General features: G+C 40.8%; 2 protein-coding genes across 3 annotated transcripts; both read left to right on the top strand.

Annotated features, from left to right (window-relative positions):
• Window positions 1-2,311: 2,311 nt before the first annotated feature.
• LOC109995952 (glutamate-rich protein 1) lies at window positions 2,312-9,928 on the top strand. 2 transcript variants are annotated; one of them, XM_065966377.1, is made up of 7 exons: window positions 2,312-3,114; window positions 3,355-3,421; window positions 3,609-3,746; window positions 3,920-4,057; window positions 6,755-7,147; window positions 8,145-8,339; window positions 9,660-9,928. In XM_065966377.1, exons 2-7 carry the CDS (start codon window positions 3,397-3,399, stop codon window positions 9,758-9,760), a joined length of 990 nt encoding a protein of 329 aa, XP_065822449.1. In that variant the 5' UTR covers window positions 2,312-3,114; window positions 3,355-3,396; the 3' UTR covers window positions 9,761-9,928. The 2 variants fall into 2 exon arrangements, with proteins under 2 accessions (XP_065822449.1, XP_020505519.2); XM_020649863.3 differs by lacking the exon at window positions 3,355-3,421 and having other exon boundaries at window positions 2,316-3,114.
• Window positions 9,929-13,007: 3,079 nt separating this feature from the next.
• zgc:193593 (uncharacterized protein LOC564090 homolog) lies at window positions 13,008-17,135 on the top strand. The gene is made up of 2 exons (XM_065966378.1): window positions 13,008-13,252; window positions 14,474-17,135. The coding sequence occupies exons 1-2, from the start codon at window positions 13,202-13,204 to the stop codon at window positions 14,765-14,767; spliced, it is 345 nt and encodes a 114-aa protein (XP_065822450.1). The 5' UTR covers window positions 13,008-13,201; the 3' UTR covers window positions 14,768-17,135.
• Window positions 17,136-17,249: the final 114 nt, after the last annotated feature.

Raw genomic sequence — 17,249 nt, 5'->3', positions numbered from 1 at the left:
TACCTTCAGTTCCAAAGTGCTCCTTAGAGAGGAAATAGTGTTTGAGTCCAATCAGTTTTTTTGTCCTCTATTCGCTGTACATGAGTGGTAGTTTTTAATCAAGCTAACATCGTTTAAAGATATTGCCTGGAAGGATGTGGAAAAATGTTTCCATCTCCTATGAATCATCAGGTTTTCTTCGGTAGACTGGTGAGTGTTGTGGTGTAAGGAGACTTGTGTGAATGAGGTAAAAGGTGAGCCCCCCCCCCCCCCCCCCCCCACTGAGGCAGGCAAGTAACAAGTCATTTATTTTGCAGTCACACAAGGACTCACAGAGGTGACATGTATTTCTCACCTGCCACCTGGCATCTGTCCACCCACAGTTTCCTCCTCTTTTAGTTATACACCAGCTACATATGCACACATTTGCATAGGCACATCAGAGCAGTATTCACACAAATCCACACACACTTAGTTACAGCCAATTCTCTTGTTATCGATTTAAAGTAATTACATTTGCTCCAGACTGCTAAGTGAAACTACCAGTGCTCTATGGCATTTCTTGCCAACTGCATAATAAATGTACACAGCCATGGGACATATTTCTGAGGAAACATGATTCTTACTATGGCAAAAGCTGCAGTTCCATATTTGATCAGCTGTGCGTGTACTTTTAGTTTTAGAAACTGGAGGGTAAAGAAGGCAATGCAGCTGTGTGTCATTGAAGAAAGGCCAGCAGACCTCTGGAGCCCTGAAAATAAAACCTTTCATATTTCCCAGCAAGGTACGCGTACGGCATTGATAAAAAAAAAAAAAATCCTGGTAAAACTTCTAGCCGCTAGGGTGAATAGCAATAACTCCGATGAGCTTCTAAAGCATTGCAATGAATATATTCCCCTATTTTTAGCACCTCTGTGATTATGATGTCTGACTATGTGAGTGCTGGCAGCCAGCACTTTTTATCACTCTCAGTGGGTGCTGAGTGTTGTGTGTCTGCTGTGGATTCGGTAGCTGTGCTGCTGAAGCAGGCATTCTATACAACTTCCAAATCTTTCTGTGCTGCTCGATCACAGGAAGCTACTGGAGCTGAGACATCGGCATTTGCAAATACACTGAATCTTAAACAACACGATGTGTCAGAGCTCAAAGTGATTGTAGTTTTTTTTTTGCAAACAGGCAGTTTACAATTTCTATTCCTGCAAACAACAAAGGAGACTTGATCCCGTACTAGTCACAACCCCTTCTTCAAAGGAGCGCAAGTCTCCGTTCCTGATTAATCAGAAACCCTTTGGGGATAATACATATGCTGTTTCATTGCTTATTCATTGAAGTTGTTATGCAACATGTTTACACAGGTCACTTTAGTTCCTCGATTCTTACAACAACAAAACATCAAATGTCTTCTTTTGTTAAGCTGTATGGAGCTCCACTCTCATAATTCAGAATTGTCATCTCTGCGTCAGTCACAGTCAGTGAAGCTTATCCACCCACAGAGACTACAGTCGGCATCATAAAATAATACGTGACCGTGCACAACAGGAGGTGTCAAGGGGAGCTGGCATAACATCCATTTAAGAAGTTAGCCTTGAAGTAAGAGAGCTTTTTTTCTGCTTGAAACATTCAATATCCAAGGCTCCTCCTCAGGGAGTTTTCTAAGGACCAATTTCCTAGAGTCAAATAAGAGGAGTGATGAACACCACTAATGTGCATGCAAAAGTGATGCAAAATCACATTATATTTTGCTTACTGTGGACTGTCATTACTTGAACAAAAAAAATGCATTTTGGTACTTGAAATAGTTTGGAAATTATGATGATGATTCAAAAGCCAATAATCAAAAAGTCTGATCGCCTTACACAACTAAGATGTTCTGCAACCAAACTGTCAACACACCCCTTTTCACTGCTGCATAGACCATTTCATTTACAGTCCAATGTGTGTTGCATGACGGCTGCACATAGTTTAAGGAGTTAAATGTGTGCTCAAAGATTATTAAGAGAGAGATAAGAGTGGAAGATTTACCTTCTTCAGAGCTGACATCCTAGGTAGATCCTCCTCCTGCAAAGCCCATTCACATGCTGAGGTCCCAAACCAAGTTGGAAGGGTGCGCAAATCCTAACTCAGTCCTGTGCTGATGCTGAGCCATGAGGCTGCTTAGTATTCTCACCCTGCATCCACCCCGTTGTACAGCTGGCTCTGTGTGCGCACGCCCCACACTGCTGCTGTTACAGGATTCAAACACACGGGGAGCTCTTGTCTGATCCTTAAACACAAACAATAACCACAGCAGCACAGCAAGTTGTTCAACTGACAGAAAAAAAAAAGGAAGTGTGCTTGTTTATGCTGGCAGGAACAAACTCATTCAGTAAGGCGAATATGATAACTTTTTAAGCAGTAGTTCAACAAGGTCTTACATATTATAGCTTAATGAAGACTTGTTCAGGTGACACAAAAAGTTTTTTTATTAAATCACAATAAATATTTCGACCAGATTTTTTTTTTTCAGATTATGTTTTTGCATTAAATTTAATCAAACAAATAATTTTAGGTTTGTTACTTTTAAACGTGTTTTTATTTATGTTTTAAAACCCACAGTTGTCTATTAGTTATAAAAACACATTTTGTCCAATGTATTTAGTTTCTTATATCATGAGCAAGACTGCTTTGTATGCCGAATTGAAGAATGGATCAGACTGATCAAAATGATATATAGATGTAAAATATAGAAGACACCCATATGTTCAGAGAAGTAAAGAAACATGAATTTAACATTATTTTGAATGGGAATCGGTGAGACTCGACGGTGGGAGTGTTTCTTTGCTGTCCTCCAGTCAGAGGGCTAAACGTTGCCATGGGAAACAGTGTCGCTTGAGTTGCCCGAACATTTATGCAGCTGATTATTATTTTTAAGTTACTCTACCGGCTCCTTTAGACATTTATTACACTTACAGCAACTCCGCTCAGTTATCTTACCGATGTGATGTTGTGACTTCTTCCTTTACTGCGGCGAGCTAGCATCACAGCCTGCGTAGGCTAGCTAACGAGAAGCTATGGCCTCATGCTGCGTTTAAACTTCAACCACCTCGCTCCCACCTGCGAAACTTCTTTACGTCGATATGGCTCACAGAAAAGAAAGTGAGTATGACGACAACATTGTTACTGTATTGGTAAAACTCCACAACGGTGTATGCATGCAGAGGGCTAACGTAGCAAGCTAACGAATGTTGCTAGTTAGCGTATATTGTAAACAAACGCACGTGTTTGTATGTGTCAGTAGTGAGTTAAGCTGACTTTTGATCAGCTTTCTTTTATCCATCTTCACTAAGCCTTGTTGAATTATATGGTTAATAATTATGATGTTGTTTGGCTTGGCAGGGTTCTCTCAAATTGAAATTGTCGTGTGTTTTACAAGAGAAGATGATAGTGCTCTATAAACCATCAGGTATTTGAGGGTTTCCACACTTATTTAACTAAAAGTGCCCGACTAACATAGTTTACTGTTGAGTTTAAGACTGTTACCTTAAAAGCAAAGAAAAGTGTTGGATGTTACAATTAAAATGCTTTGGATTACCTGAAAGTGGCATGTGTTTATTGTCTTTTTATCATCTCTTTTTTGTTGTGCCTCTTAGTATTTCAAACAAAAGTCCTCCAGAAGCTCTACCCAGCAGCTCCCAAGAAAGAGGACCCAAGGCCAACATGCAATGTAGAGGCCCTCGTCAAAAAAACTTGCACGAAAAGAAAAGCCTCTCAAGTGAACTCAACAACTGGTAAGATAACACTAAGTTCACCAGTAATGAATGCTGCTGGAACATTTTCCTTTTAATTCTTTTTTTTTTGTTCTGAATACACATATTTTATCACACATTCAGAATTCCTGTGACCCTGCTTCTCTGAGCATGAGGGATTATTTTGACCTTTTTGTTTTGTATGACTGTTTCAGAAGATGCACAGAGTGCAGCCAATCCAGGCAGGCGGCTGTACACGGTCATGTCTCCTCCTGCAGACTGCAAGATTGGTTCAGAGAAATCCGTCACACTCCCCCTGCTAGAAAGTATAAATAGTGCCAAGGACCCAGCTGGTAAGAAGACTATAATCTAACATTTATGGACTTCTGCTGTGCACCATCAAGCTAGGTTAGATTTATAGCAGGGAATTCTCCAGATTGGTTCTATGCAGCATTCAAGTCATTCTTCTCGTTTTTCTCTGCCACTCTAGTTTAGTGAAACAGGCAGTGATAATCAATTGTGTTCCTCAACAGAGGACAACTTAAATGCAGCACAGATGGTGTTTGAGGCTAGGTGATTTTCACTTTGGTTTATTTGTGAATGTGTTATGTGGCAGAGTAAACATGGAACAACTTATTTAGGTATTGTTTGAATAATCTACGAGGCTGAATAGTGAGCAGTTGTAAAGGCTGATGATGAATAGAGATGGCACTTTCAGCATAATTTAAGGTTGTTTATTTTGTCAGTACTTTATCTTGTCATAAACCTTTGCAAAGATCAGACGGTAATAACAGAGCTGGCTCATTATGTATCGGTACTTATCATCTCCCTTAATGCAGACCTTCATCCACCTGACAGGCTGCTGCTTTACCTCAATACGGAAAAGGGAGATTTGTTGGCTGAGATCGTGCACCGTCTTAAGGCGCCCTCCAGAATGAATGATGTGGTTAAGTTTGATTAATTGCACCCGTCAGCCTAACAGCCCCTTAATTGGATCACATTTTTGATTTAGTGGGCACTGAGCCTTGATGGAAATTGTACTCCAAAGTCCTTTAAAGTTCAGCTGAGGTTAAGCTTCAGAAAGAAATGTGATTGTGAATCCATAATAATAATAATAATAATAATATGACTGAAACAGTTAAATAAGAATTAGTCGATGTGATATATTACGATTCATATATTATAAATAAAGTTGACAACTTCAGTAGAAGTGTCACACAAACAGACCTGTGTCTACACTTTTGCTACACTTTTCCAGTTCAGTACACAGTATGACAAAAATGTGAAATAACCATCTAAATGCTCTCTTTGTTAAAGTTCTGATGCTGGCTCAGCAGGTTTAGTAATTGTCTCTGGTCAATTTTTATTTTGGATTGACGATGGCTTTCGTATTTTACAGGAGGTGGGAGATGACGTTTTTGATTTTTTTTGACAGACGTAGTTTATACTGGGCTCTACCTGATGGCATCCAAGATTTTATTGTTGCAAAAGCATGATTTTCTTTTCACGGTAAACTCCACACAGTTTCTTGGCTGCAGAATGTTTTCATAAACCAAAGAGCTGTACCCATCTAGGTTCTCATTAAAACCCCAGTCCCCTTGTCCTAAGGCAGTTAGAATAACCCCCTACACAATGAAAAACTGCTGGTAATGTAATCTAAAATACTAAATGGCCAGCCGAGTTTCTGACAAATTACTGGTTGTTGATAAAGATGCTCGAATTCCATCATTCAAGATTTTTGCAACTTTACATTCCCAATGTGTTTTCTCCTCTCCTATTGCCCTTTACAAACACACTGCTGTTACATTTGCAGCTGCTGATTTGAGACTTCAGAGCGGTGAACTACAACCGTTCCAAAGAAAGATTAATGGGTAGCCTTTTATTGTTTTGCCCAGAGCCAGAATTTTTAGTGTCACCGAACTGGCTCTTTTTTAACCTGTCAAAATTGCAATCGTAATTTATGTTGCATACTTAACCTCCAAGCGGGCGGCCTGGGTTTGAATCTGACCTGTGGCTCCTTTCCTGCATGTCATTCCCCACTCTTTCTCTCTCTCCCAAATTTGTGTCTCTATCCACTGTTGAGTCTCTTAATAAAGGCTTAAACCCCCCAAAATAAACCTAAAAAAAAACCCACTACCTTCAGTTATGATAAAGAGATAAACATCTCTCTGATCAATCATCAAAAGTTTCAAGAAGTTACTTCAGAATTTTCCTTCCTACCTTTATGTCTATTTGAAACAAACCAAAAGAAGTGAGTTGGGTTTTTGTTTTTGGAACGCTCCAACATCCCTCCTGTCTTCTTTATTAGTTTTGTTGGCAGTGCATATGATATAGTGAGTGGTTCAGTAAGAGAGAGGGAGAGAGAGAGATAGGCAACAAATCAGTTCAGAAGAGAAAGTCATCAGTCTGGGCACCGGTTTACATTTATCATTAAATTCAGGACTCCCACCCCCCCCCCCCCCCCCCCCCCCCAAAAGTGGCACCTTCTGCTATTGTCAATCACCTATGCCATGCATCGGCCCAGCATGAGCAGGGGCTCCCCTTGGATTTCTTTTAAGCATTAGTTGATGCAGTGCCACTTTCTCAGCTGCATTATGTTCTGGCTGCTAGCCAGTTCACTGCTCACTACTGTGAACAGGTCACCAAGAATTGGATAAGAGCTGATTTCTCCGACCTCTCAGTGCCTTGCGAGTTGTTAAAGAGAGGGAAGGTGTGAAGATGTGAAAAAGAAGCTGTGCAGCAAGTAAGAGCCCCATTACTGTGTGAGGCACACTGCTAAAGTCCAAGTCGTTCTTGGTAAGACAGGAAATGTAGGGAGGAGAGAGTGGGGGATGAAATGCAACATTTAAAGTTTCTTTCAAGCGCCAAACTGGTTGCAGCTCATTTGTAGGTTGTTTTTTTTAGACCGTATCGACAGTGCAGTGAGACTCTAATAAGAGACGCAGAATCTTACTTTAACTCGAGAGTAGGAGCTCATATGGAGGCTGCAATGGATTCAGCTTAACACTGCTTTGAAACTAATCATAACTTTGCAATCTTGTTTCCAACAGATGAGATCGCCCATGAAAGTGATGAAGAATTAGACAAAGATGAAGAGGGGAAGGGACAGCATAGAAAAAAGAGGAGAAGGAAAAGAAAACCAGCCCTCCTTTTAGACTCTGGTACAGATGGAGCTGTGAGTGAGTCCCGCAGAGGTCAGAGTCAGACGCTTGTAGAGGAAGGAGGAGAGTCCATCAGCAGGAACAGAAAGAGAAAGCTGAAAAAGAAACGGCACAAAGAGAAGCTGCGCTCAATGGGTCTCATGCCCCGGGCCTCTGCCCTGGAGTTCACATACCGAAAAGGTGAGGAAGAAGAAGAAGAGGAGGAGGAGGAGGATATCGAGAGGAGAGCTGCCGAGGTGGCAGACTTCTTCAGGACAACAATGGAAATCTATATGTCGGATTGTAAGTATTGAACAGGGCTGTGATTGGCTCTTTAGGTCTCCTCTGTAACCACAGCTTATTCTCATCCATGTTCACATTTGGAATATAAAAACTCAGCTGAGGAATGGTTTGATTATGACATATGGTTTCCAAAATTAATTCTGCCAAATGCTGCAAGCATCTTAATGGAAACAGTTTAACAGATGTAATTGCACTTCTGCCACAGCACATCTGTGCTTCTTTATGAGCCATGATAGGACAGTTCTAGTCTGAAACATCGCACCAGTAATGGGATGAAAGTGTTATCAGCAAAAAAACAAATTTCACTCTGTTATTTAGAGACATGCTTCTCACACACATAGGCCCCAAATACACACATTCACAAACAGGACCGGTGGACATGCATTAGTGGAGCGATGTCAGAGTGGTTGGGGATATATATATATATATATATATATATATATCTATATATATAAAAATAAATCTAATTTTAGAGAAAACAAGATACAGGGCCAGCATTAGAGACTTTGTAGTGTTTCACATATTTCAGAGTCACATTGCAATTTTGGGGGGATTTTTCAGAACAGACTTGAAAATCTGAGTGTTTTGGAAATCAATTAGAGTCTTCTGTAACTAAGTTTTTCATTTTCATTTCAAGGCTTTGAACATTCTCAGGTTAAGAAGTCGATTAAGCTGCAGGGTGTGCCGAGGATTTGGCAATAACTCATGTTAGAAATAAAACAAGCTCATCCATACCAGAAAAGCTTTGAAAAAGAGAAGACTAATGAATGATCAGACTGCACAGGAAACAGTCTGATTTAGACAGTAACCTGCAGCAGAAGTGATACAAGTTGGAATCAAAAACTGATGAATTGTAAAAGCAGTTGCTGTACATTCAGTGAAATGTCTAAACTTAGATTTCTTGTTTAGACACCTCCAGTGGGATTCTCATCACTCCTGTCATGTTCAATAAAAGATCCTAACAGACCCTCTTCTCCCTCCTTCTTCGCCCCTTCAGCCTCATCACGTGTAGACAAGCTTCCGCTTCTGTCGAAGACTATGGACGACCTTCTTTGCATCATAGCCAGCGGTGACAAGCCCACCTCTGTTCTACAGCATCTCTACAGCCTTAAGGTCTTTGTTCAGAAGAAAGAGACCGACAAATTGGAAACGTCGCTGGAGGGTCTCCAAAACTCTTCTTTGTTGTCTGCAGGTAAGTGAGAGGGTCAAAACATCACAATTACATTCATGCCTGTTCCTGTCCATATCGGCCTCTTCTTGTTCAGATCTGCCCTAGAAACCTCACTGACCTGTCTCTGCAGGTTAATACACGCCATTGTCTGCCTGTGCTTGCTTTCTCCGCTATTTTAAGATTGATCCCATTGTTCACCCGAGTATAGCTGCCCTCACTTGCCCTCAACGGCCTCAACCTGTACCTGACTGTACATGTGACCACCACCAGCAGTTAACTAACATGTTTCAACTTGTTCCATGATGCCAAAACATCTCCACAGTATCCAGACATGTTTCCTCCTGAGCATGAGTGTTTGTGTGTGTTTGTGCATTCACATGGTTGGCTAGTTGCCTGCATAATTGGATCAGCAGGGACTTTGCGGCCTTCACACACTCAAGTGTTTGTGTATGAGGGGGAGAGAGAGCGACAGAGACTAGCCAGGAGATTCAGGCAACCGCCTCAAAGTTCCGCTTGTCCCCTGAGGTCCCTGTCCCCAAGACAACACTGTGTAGAAAACAGTTCTCCATCTCAAGACCAGAGCTTACAGTCGAGCCTGCTTCAGCTGTCCCTGCCCTCTCCACCCACTGCTCCGCTGAACACTTTTGAAACCCCTCCCCCAGAACACGCCTCATATTGTATGATTAATGCTACGTTTGGAAGTTCAACTCTGCCAGTAGGTTTTCATCAGAGAAAAATCCTTGCGGATGAATCTTGTCTCTCCTTTCAAAGCATGTTCTCCAAAGATACTGGAGGTGTATTTGTTTTTTCACATTCATGAATGTCTCCTACAAGGCAATTTTAAATAATTTAATATTCTCTTATTAACATTAACGAAGCATTCTGTTCTTGAATGTTACCCATAGTCACAGCCAAGTAAGAGCTACCCCATGTGCTCGTAGAGAAGTTTTCTTTTAAAGTTCTTGAACTGATTTACAGCAGCTCTCCTCACTCTCTGTTTCTACCTAATCAATCGGCTGCAGGTGAGGGTCTGATATTATTTTTACTGCACCCTGAAGTTTCTTCCATGAAATACGTAAACTGCTCATTTTGTACTTAGTATAGTTTCACAAGATTTGAGTCTTGCTTTAGAATATCAAGGAGTATATTGAGGGAAGACTGTCTTAGAAGAGAGACTGGTCTGTTATGTTAAATGTCTACATGAAGAAAGAGGCAGAGAGTAAAGTTGAGAACCAGAGATTTTTTTATTTATTATGCTGAAAATACAACTGCAAATGTGTCTCTTTGTTTGCAACAGCAGCTGTAACTAAAAATGTTTCTCTCCGTCTCTTTATGTTCTAGAGGAAACCACTGCAGTCGTATCACTCTTCCAGTACTGGATCACAGACATTCTTTCCATGCAGAGCGACAGGAAGACAGGACTTTCTACAATGCACCCATGAGACTGTCAGTCACACTGGAACAAGAAACTCCACTGATGGATTATTCTCACTGTTGTCCATTTCTTTAAACAAGACAGTTCTTGAAATGTTTTATTCATTTTGTGGGGATTTCAAAATGTTGGATTTGTGCTGTATTTGGAAAAAAATATTTAAAAAATGTTTTCTTTGCCTTTGTTTAATCCACTTCATGACTTTTACAAATATAAACAAATCAAGGTAATCCTGACCTTGGAAAATCCTTTCACCCACCATGTTAAGCTTGAATCTGTGATTCTCAACAGAGCTGATTTACCTCCCCTCCCATTTCAGTTTAATGGAGATTACATGAATTTAACATTTAACTGATATAAATATAAATCCTGTCCCACACATCTAAATCTAACACTTTCAGATATTTATTTTGCACCTGGAAGATGATCATTACATGATCCCCACAACCACTCGTTGATCTTACCTAACTGTAAACTCAATATAGCAGCACAGTTTGTTGTCGATGGACTTAAGGAACCAGAACTACCAGGGAGTCCTATCTTTCTGTGTCTGAGAACCTATCTACAGGACAGATAATCTATTCTTATACGCTGTGACCCTTAGCTCAATGCCAGGGGATCAGTTCGGAAAAAGGCCAGAGAATTATCTCAGCTGGACATCGATTTTGTAGTGAACTAAGTCTGTCGCAGACCTGCTCTAGACAAACTGTTGTTTCTCCGTAATGTTCACTTGAACACACAGCTTTGAGGTAGTCAGGGGTATTACAGCAGTGAGGACTTAGAAGGGCGGCCTCTACTCGCGGTCAAGTATCTGATAGCAGCTTCGGGGCTCATTCTGCAGATATTTTACAATTGACACAATAAGGGGTATACATTGTGCCTGATCTGGATATATTCATCATAAAAAAGGTGATTTTTGATGCAGTCACCATGCTTGCAGTGAGGCTCTTGGATGTCAACCTACCATTTGATGAAGTCCTGGTTCAGACTCAAATACCCAGAAAAAAATTAAGATGAGTTACCATGAAATTTTGCATATGTGTTAACAGTACCTAAAGAAGAGCGTCAATTCAATAACCCTTGACATTTCCTGTTTAACCCCTCGCAAGGAAAATGGTAAATGGACTTGAGCTTGTATAGAAAGCGTGTTTGTAGTCTTCTGACTAAAGCACTTTTTTAAAATCACAGTGATGGCAGAGGATGTAGTCTCAACTAATGCCATACATACACATTCACGCACCACTGACGTAGCAGTTTGCTACTTGAGATTCAGCCAAGGACGTGACTGCTGGAGATGGTCTTCAAACCCCCGACCCTCTGGTTGACAGATAACTGAATCTACCACTTAGCCACAGCTGCAGCAGAAAAGATTTCCCTCCAAAGTGAAGAATGACTCTTGGTTGTTTACCTTAAGCATCTGCACTTGTGTGTTTAAAGCAAACTTGTCAGTAAGTCTTCAATGAAAAGGTGTTGCTACAGATACATTACAAATGTGTGCCCACTCGTTTCTGCTGCCCCCGTGTGGCCAAAATATTTGTTATTGCAGATTGAACTTTTCATTTAGCAGCACCATAGGGGCACAGTTTAAATGTCCTTAACAATTAGTGAATATTCCTGCAATTGACATTCCCATTTACCTCCTTTCACCTTTTGTTTACTGTATATTAAATGTTAGCATGCTAACTCACTAAACTAAAATTATGAATATTGTAGGAATACTAAGCATCAGCATGTTATTTGAACATGTTAGCATGATAGCCTTAGCATTTAGCTGATACACAAATTGTTTACCTGCAATACAGCCTCACAGAACAGCTAGCATGTAGCCTCTTAGTCTTGTTAATGGGTTTCTTTAGGCTACATCTGCGTTGAATTCAGAGTGTTTCTGCTTTTGTTCAATGCTTTAAGACTGTTTGTGCAGTAGCCTAATAAGATTCAGAGGCATTATTATTCTGCAGTATTAGGGCTGTGTCCTCTTAACAGAGATGAGAAGATCATGTTGGCTGCTCTCTTTGGAGAGAATTCATCTCTTCCAGAGAGAGATACGTTATCCACACGTCCATCTCATAATAACCTTTACCCTGAGTTTAGGACCCCCCAGGCCTGGGAGAATATTAAAGCTTAGAAGTTGCTGACATGGCAGGAGAAGCTTTTCTTAACATATACAGAAAAACATTTAAATGATGCCATTCTAGCGGTTCTGAGTTCCAATAATCAAAGCTTTGTGGAGAAAGCAAAGGAACGACTGAAGTCAGAATAAGGTGAAATTACAGTAATAATGTACCGTACTAAACCTGAGATCTCTTCTCATTTCTCATTTTGCTTTTGATCCCTTCAAACAAAGCGGCAACCTTGGGTGTTGAAAAATGAAGCCAGTGCTGATGTTCAAAATCAGCAGGAATAAACGTGTATACAGCCTTGTTCAAAAAAAACAAAATAGGTCTTATTAGTAATTGTCTTAATCAGCACACACTGGCTGTTTTTTTTTATAACGTATCCATTTTGATTTAATGAACCATATGTGTTATCCATAGTTAGATGCCTATCTGACCTGATTGACGGGTTGGCACGATATAACGGTTTGTGAAGAGGCTTAAACCCCGCCTCAGCTCCGGCTCTCATCCTATCATTAGGTTGACTGAAAGTTAGGCTGAGACCGAATTTCCATCATCGAGACCCCTGCATTAACAGATGGGTGACGAGACTCAGGCTTCGTCCATTAATATTCACAGTCTATGCTTCAAACCAACAGAAAAACATAAGATTCCTAAATAATGTCCAAAGAATTGAAATGGCCTTATGCCACTATTACCTGTCCCCTGCACTCACATACTGCAATTATTTTGTGCATTGATTTATACCATCTATAATAATTTGATGGTATGGCTGAAATATTCACTTTACTGATAAGAATAAGAACTTTATGTATACATGTTTTTATCATGAAGTCGCAAAATACAGAAAAAATTTTGTGTTCGATAAAGTGAACTTAAAAGTGCATCGGACAGAACTCTGCAAACATGTATACAAAAAATTTGAATTCCATTGGTTTGATAAATAAACTTTATTGGTAAATTGTTACAACCCATTGATTTTATGACTTTCGAGGAATCAGTCACCGCCACACCCCACACAACCTTCTTTTTGTTGAGATCAACTTCTTTGTCCCTATGTGTTCTCCTGTAATCCCCTTAGACAAACCACCTGCAGACTAAATGTTATGTAACAACAGCCAGGACTTGTTATAAGAGTGAATGAGGCTTTCCTGCTTCAGACACCTGAGCAGGGATTGAAGAGTTCACACATAGGGACGGCCCCACTGTCTGTGGGTTTCCCTGTCCTGGGAATCCAGGAAGAGGAGCTAGAGCGAGAGAGAGAGAGAGAGAGGGTGCCGAGTGCTATTTTGCTTTATACTTCGTTTTGATTAACCAGCATTGTGGAACGCTCCGAGATGTTTTTCAGACTCCCAAGACTGACGCCTGGATACATCAGGCTGCTGCAGGTGAGTGGGATTTGTCGTTTAATTGCTGTTGTATTGAACATCTGTGAATATATAAGGTATGATAAGTTGAACAATAATTTGAGTCAAGTACATGTAACCACATATACATTTTTCATGTGCTCTATTTGTATACTCTCAGTTGACACTTAAACCGTATAAAATACCAGTTAGCGGGAAAGTAAAGTGCTGAGTCATTAAAAGTTTCTTGGCCGTGAATATGTGAATGGCAACAGCGTATCCACGTTATTGCTATTTTTCTATATCAAGGAAATTTGTTCTGATTTATGGCCTTTAAAACAATAAAAAGAAGTTGCAACAGCCCTCGCAATGCGTTGGAGTTTTAGTCTATGTAAAAGTACCATGCTCTGTCTATACAGGCCACTAAACAGTAGAAAAAAGCAGCAGATCAAATAATGTTGACAGTGTGAAAGAAGCCATTGATTTAATAAGGTGTCTTCAAGGTTTCATTGGCACGTTCAGAAGTTAACCAACAATGAGTATATTCAGAAAGTTGGTTTCACTAAGCTGCCTCTCTCTCAGTCGAAGTCCAAGGTAGTTGTGACAAGATGATTAATACAGTATTGTTATAGCTTATACACACTATTCACAAAGATGAGCTTTCTCCAGAATTCTGTTTTTGTAACAATAGCCCTTTGTTAGAGCACACAAAGCACAATCACTTCTTCGTTGGTGTTTACCACAGACAATTGAGAAATCAGAGTCTGTGACAGTCCAATGCATTGTAAATGGAAATGGGAACCGGGTGATTGAGCTACAGGAATGGCTTCTTAACTGTCTGTGACAGAGCACCATTAGAAATGATGAGGGTTTTTTTTTTAATTATTATTATTTACTCCTATGCTTTTTATAATTGTCAAGGGCCCTCCAAGGAAATAACCCATGTCGCAAAACAGACGAGCTTTTTGTTTGTCAAAAGAGATACACCGCTTTTAGCTAAATGAGGGGAGATGAGTTTTTAATCTCTCAAAGATTGGTGGGAGTGAAGGATGGAGTGAGGGAGAAGGGGTGCTTATTATAGGTTACTCATTCTATGTTTTAGAAATTGGCTACAAGGCCTTAAATTGATCCTAATTTATGTATATTTTTTAAAATAAATCATCACTTTTTGTTAATTGTTTGCCAAGAAGTGTTGTTTCTGGTATTTCTGGACTACAAAAATCTAACATTCCTCTGATAAAGTCCCATTTCCTCCCTCTCCAGACCCAGGCCTACCATAATGTGGCCATGAGTCCTCCAGCTGAGAAGACCATGCCAGGCATGGCCATGCTGCTGGGGGCCCTGGGGATCGGGATGTGTGGCTACAGCTCCAGGCAGTTGGCCCTCCACCACAGGCCCTCTGCTCGGGTGCTGCAGTTAGTCGGCACACACACTGATGCCAGCATGGTGGGCACGGCTCCCCATAGGAACCCATTCCAGGATGTTACTCGCCGGGCTGGTGCCTACCAGGAGATCCCACCTCTCTCCTTCGTTGGCCAGAAAGTCCCAGTGAAATAACCTGTGCTGGCTTGGATGAAGATTGGCTGACAGCACGGGTTGAGTTTGAGTAACTACACTTAACACAGGTCCGAGATTGTAGCTATGCTGGCCCACTGAAGTGAGGCCCATGTGCTCTCTTGTGTTGTGCAGGTGTGGATATTTGACCCACTTCAACCTTTCTTGTCAGGAAGTTGGATGTCTTGTATGACACGTAAAAAAATAGATCAAACGCTAACAGATAAGCACACAACAAATAAATGAATAAATTAGACACAAATGTTAGCAGCTGCAGTGCACTATGAGGTATGTACGGTACATGAATATTATAAATAGTTGAATGAGTATGCTATAATGCTGGAACTTCCCAAAGACTGTAGCTGAATGTATTGAAGGAGCGAAGATGTTCAATTTGGAGACATTATGTGTCTTTCCAAGGCATGGCGTAAAAAGGAATTGACGCTTGGCAGTGCCCTTCTGCACACAGATGGTTGGCAATTCTCTGTCTCTCTGTACACCCACTTTCCACCCCTTTCCCTGCCAGCCATGTTTAAGTATCAGACAGCCCATCTTTGCCCATGACTTCAATTGATTTTCCTCTGAGGAGAAGCAGGTGCCATTTATCAACAAGCATTGGCATTTGCTGGCATTGTCAATTGTCTGGCTTCAACTGTCAATCAAATCTATAGAAGAAACAGAACAGCTTTGAATCATCAGTGACTGGTTCTTTCTGTTGTTGAGTTAAGTTATTTTCTCTTTGAGGGTGCTCAGAGCATTGAAAGAATAATAGAGATTGGCAGGACAGGTTTGTAGAATTTAACAGTTCTTGTAACAGAAGAATGTCAAGTGTATTTTCCATCCAAACCTGAGTCATGTAAACAACTCTTCAACACTCCTTGATAGATTACGAATCCAAATTTACCGTGCTGAGTCACAGCAGGGGTCAGGCCAGCAAAGGTAAAATGGCGATTCCTCGTGGATAAGCGTGTGTCCTCTGTGGAGATTACCCCAGGTGGGAAATCACTCCTGGCAAACATAATCAAACACTTAATCCGGTATTAGAGACAAAGACCTGGGAGTCGTAGGCCTTCAGTCCCTGTGCATCCTAACTTTGCACCATTCCCCCTGCAGTGTCCACCATTCATCCCACTGTCATAGATGGATTTATAGACCATGCGATTGGTGTTTCCATTTTTGTTAACACCGAAAATGTAGCCTGTAAAAAAGGGACTTGGGATGTGGCGAGACGTTGAGTGTGGTTGAGAATGTGTGCCGTGCCTTGAGGATAGCACAGGGTTATCTATTCTGCCTTTGAATAAAGAAAAGGAGCAGCATAGAGAATAAAAACGAGGATCCACAAAGACCAAATGGAATGAGTCAGAGGTACTCTTTCCGGAATATTCTGAAAGTGGTGAAAAAGTAGAATGGCGAGAAAGTTGTGTGTTTCATCACTTAAGGGTCAGCCAGACCTCGAAATCCTTCATTGCTGAAGACTTGTCTCCATCCTTCTGCCAAATTGGATTGTCAGCTAGTTGTAGGAGGTTGCAAGTTGTTAGAGTCCTGATAGTGGCCCTCCAGAATGCTCAAGCAGTAGGTCACCAACAAAATGATCGTAATCCACTCAGCAAGGGCGGCTAATGGCTCCAACTGGCATCAGGCACAGAACAATTGGTCACCCTTCTCTGGATGGAGACTGACACCCATGAATAATCTCATGATGGGGTTGTGATGGGTTTAGAAACAACAGGATGCTCTGAGTCATGGAGGAAAAAATACAGGATAAATGGACGTATAAAACTATGTTGTGGATAAGATACTCATGAGTCAACATGATCGTATTTGAAATACAAATCTGAAAGTATGTTGGCACAGATCTTCATCCTATACACATCCAGGCTCTGCTCCGCTGTACTGTAAGTGTGAAATCAATGTAGAAGGGGCGATGGAGGTTGTGTAACACACCTGGCTGCTTTTGATAGATTCTCTCTATACTGCAGCAGTGCACAGTGAGCACAGAGCACTCTGAAAACCGATTGATCTCAATCAGAGAGTGAGGGAGAGCTTGTCTCCACTGCAGCAAACTTCCTATTTCACTCAAGTGTTGAACCTTGTATGAAGGGGAACCTGGAGGACGGCACACTGACAGAAAGAAAATAATGTGGAAACATGTTAGCTGTTGGAATAAAATACAAGGGGGAATGTTCGAAAGCTCAGTATTCATCTGTTAGCGAGTGGTGTGTGTCACACATTAGTTCCTTTGTCAAAGTCTAATAAGCTGAGTTCAGCTGTGTCTGTTTAATAAGAGATGTTTGTTCTGTTAGCAATGTAATTGACATTTAATGAATTGATGTTGGAAGAGATTAATAAAATAAAAGCGTTTGGAAAACTCTTCTGTTGCACTTACAGTAGTCTCACCTTTGTGTGCATCATTGTGTTGTGAAATTGTGTTTTTAATGAATTAATGTTTTAGTCAAAGTGAAAAACATGCTGTTTGCTATAATTA

Source organism: Labrus bergylta, chromosome 18, assembly GCF_963930695.1.
Source record: "Labrus bergylta chromosome 18, fLabBer1.1, whole genome shotgun sequence".
NCBI lineage: Eukaryota > Metazoa > Chordata > Actinopteri > Labriformes > Labridae > Labrus > Labrus bergylta.
The sequence above is the reverse complement of the archived record's forward strand: the minus strand, read 5'-3'. Positions and strand labels throughout refer to the sequence as shown.

Coding starts and splice junctions, on each gene's coding strand:
- LOC109995952 (XM_065966377.1), top strand. CDS start 3,397: ATGATAGTGCTCTATAAACCATCAG. Junction 7,148..8,144: donor GGAAATCTATATGTCGGATT/GTAAGTATTGAA, acceptor TCGCCCCTTCAG/CCTCATCACGTGTAGACAAG. Junction 8,340..9,659: donor CTCTTCTTTGTTGTCTGCAG/GTAAGTGAGAGG, acceptor TTTATGTTCTAG/AGGAAACCACTGCAGTCGTA.
- zgc:193593 (XM_065966378.1), top strand. CDS start 13,202: ATGTTTTTCAGACTCCCAAGACTGACGCCTGGATACATCAGGCTGCTG. Junction 13,253..14,473: donor GATACATCAGGCTGCTGCAG/GTGAGTGGGATT, acceptor CTCCCTCTCCAG/ACCCAGGCCTACCATAATGT.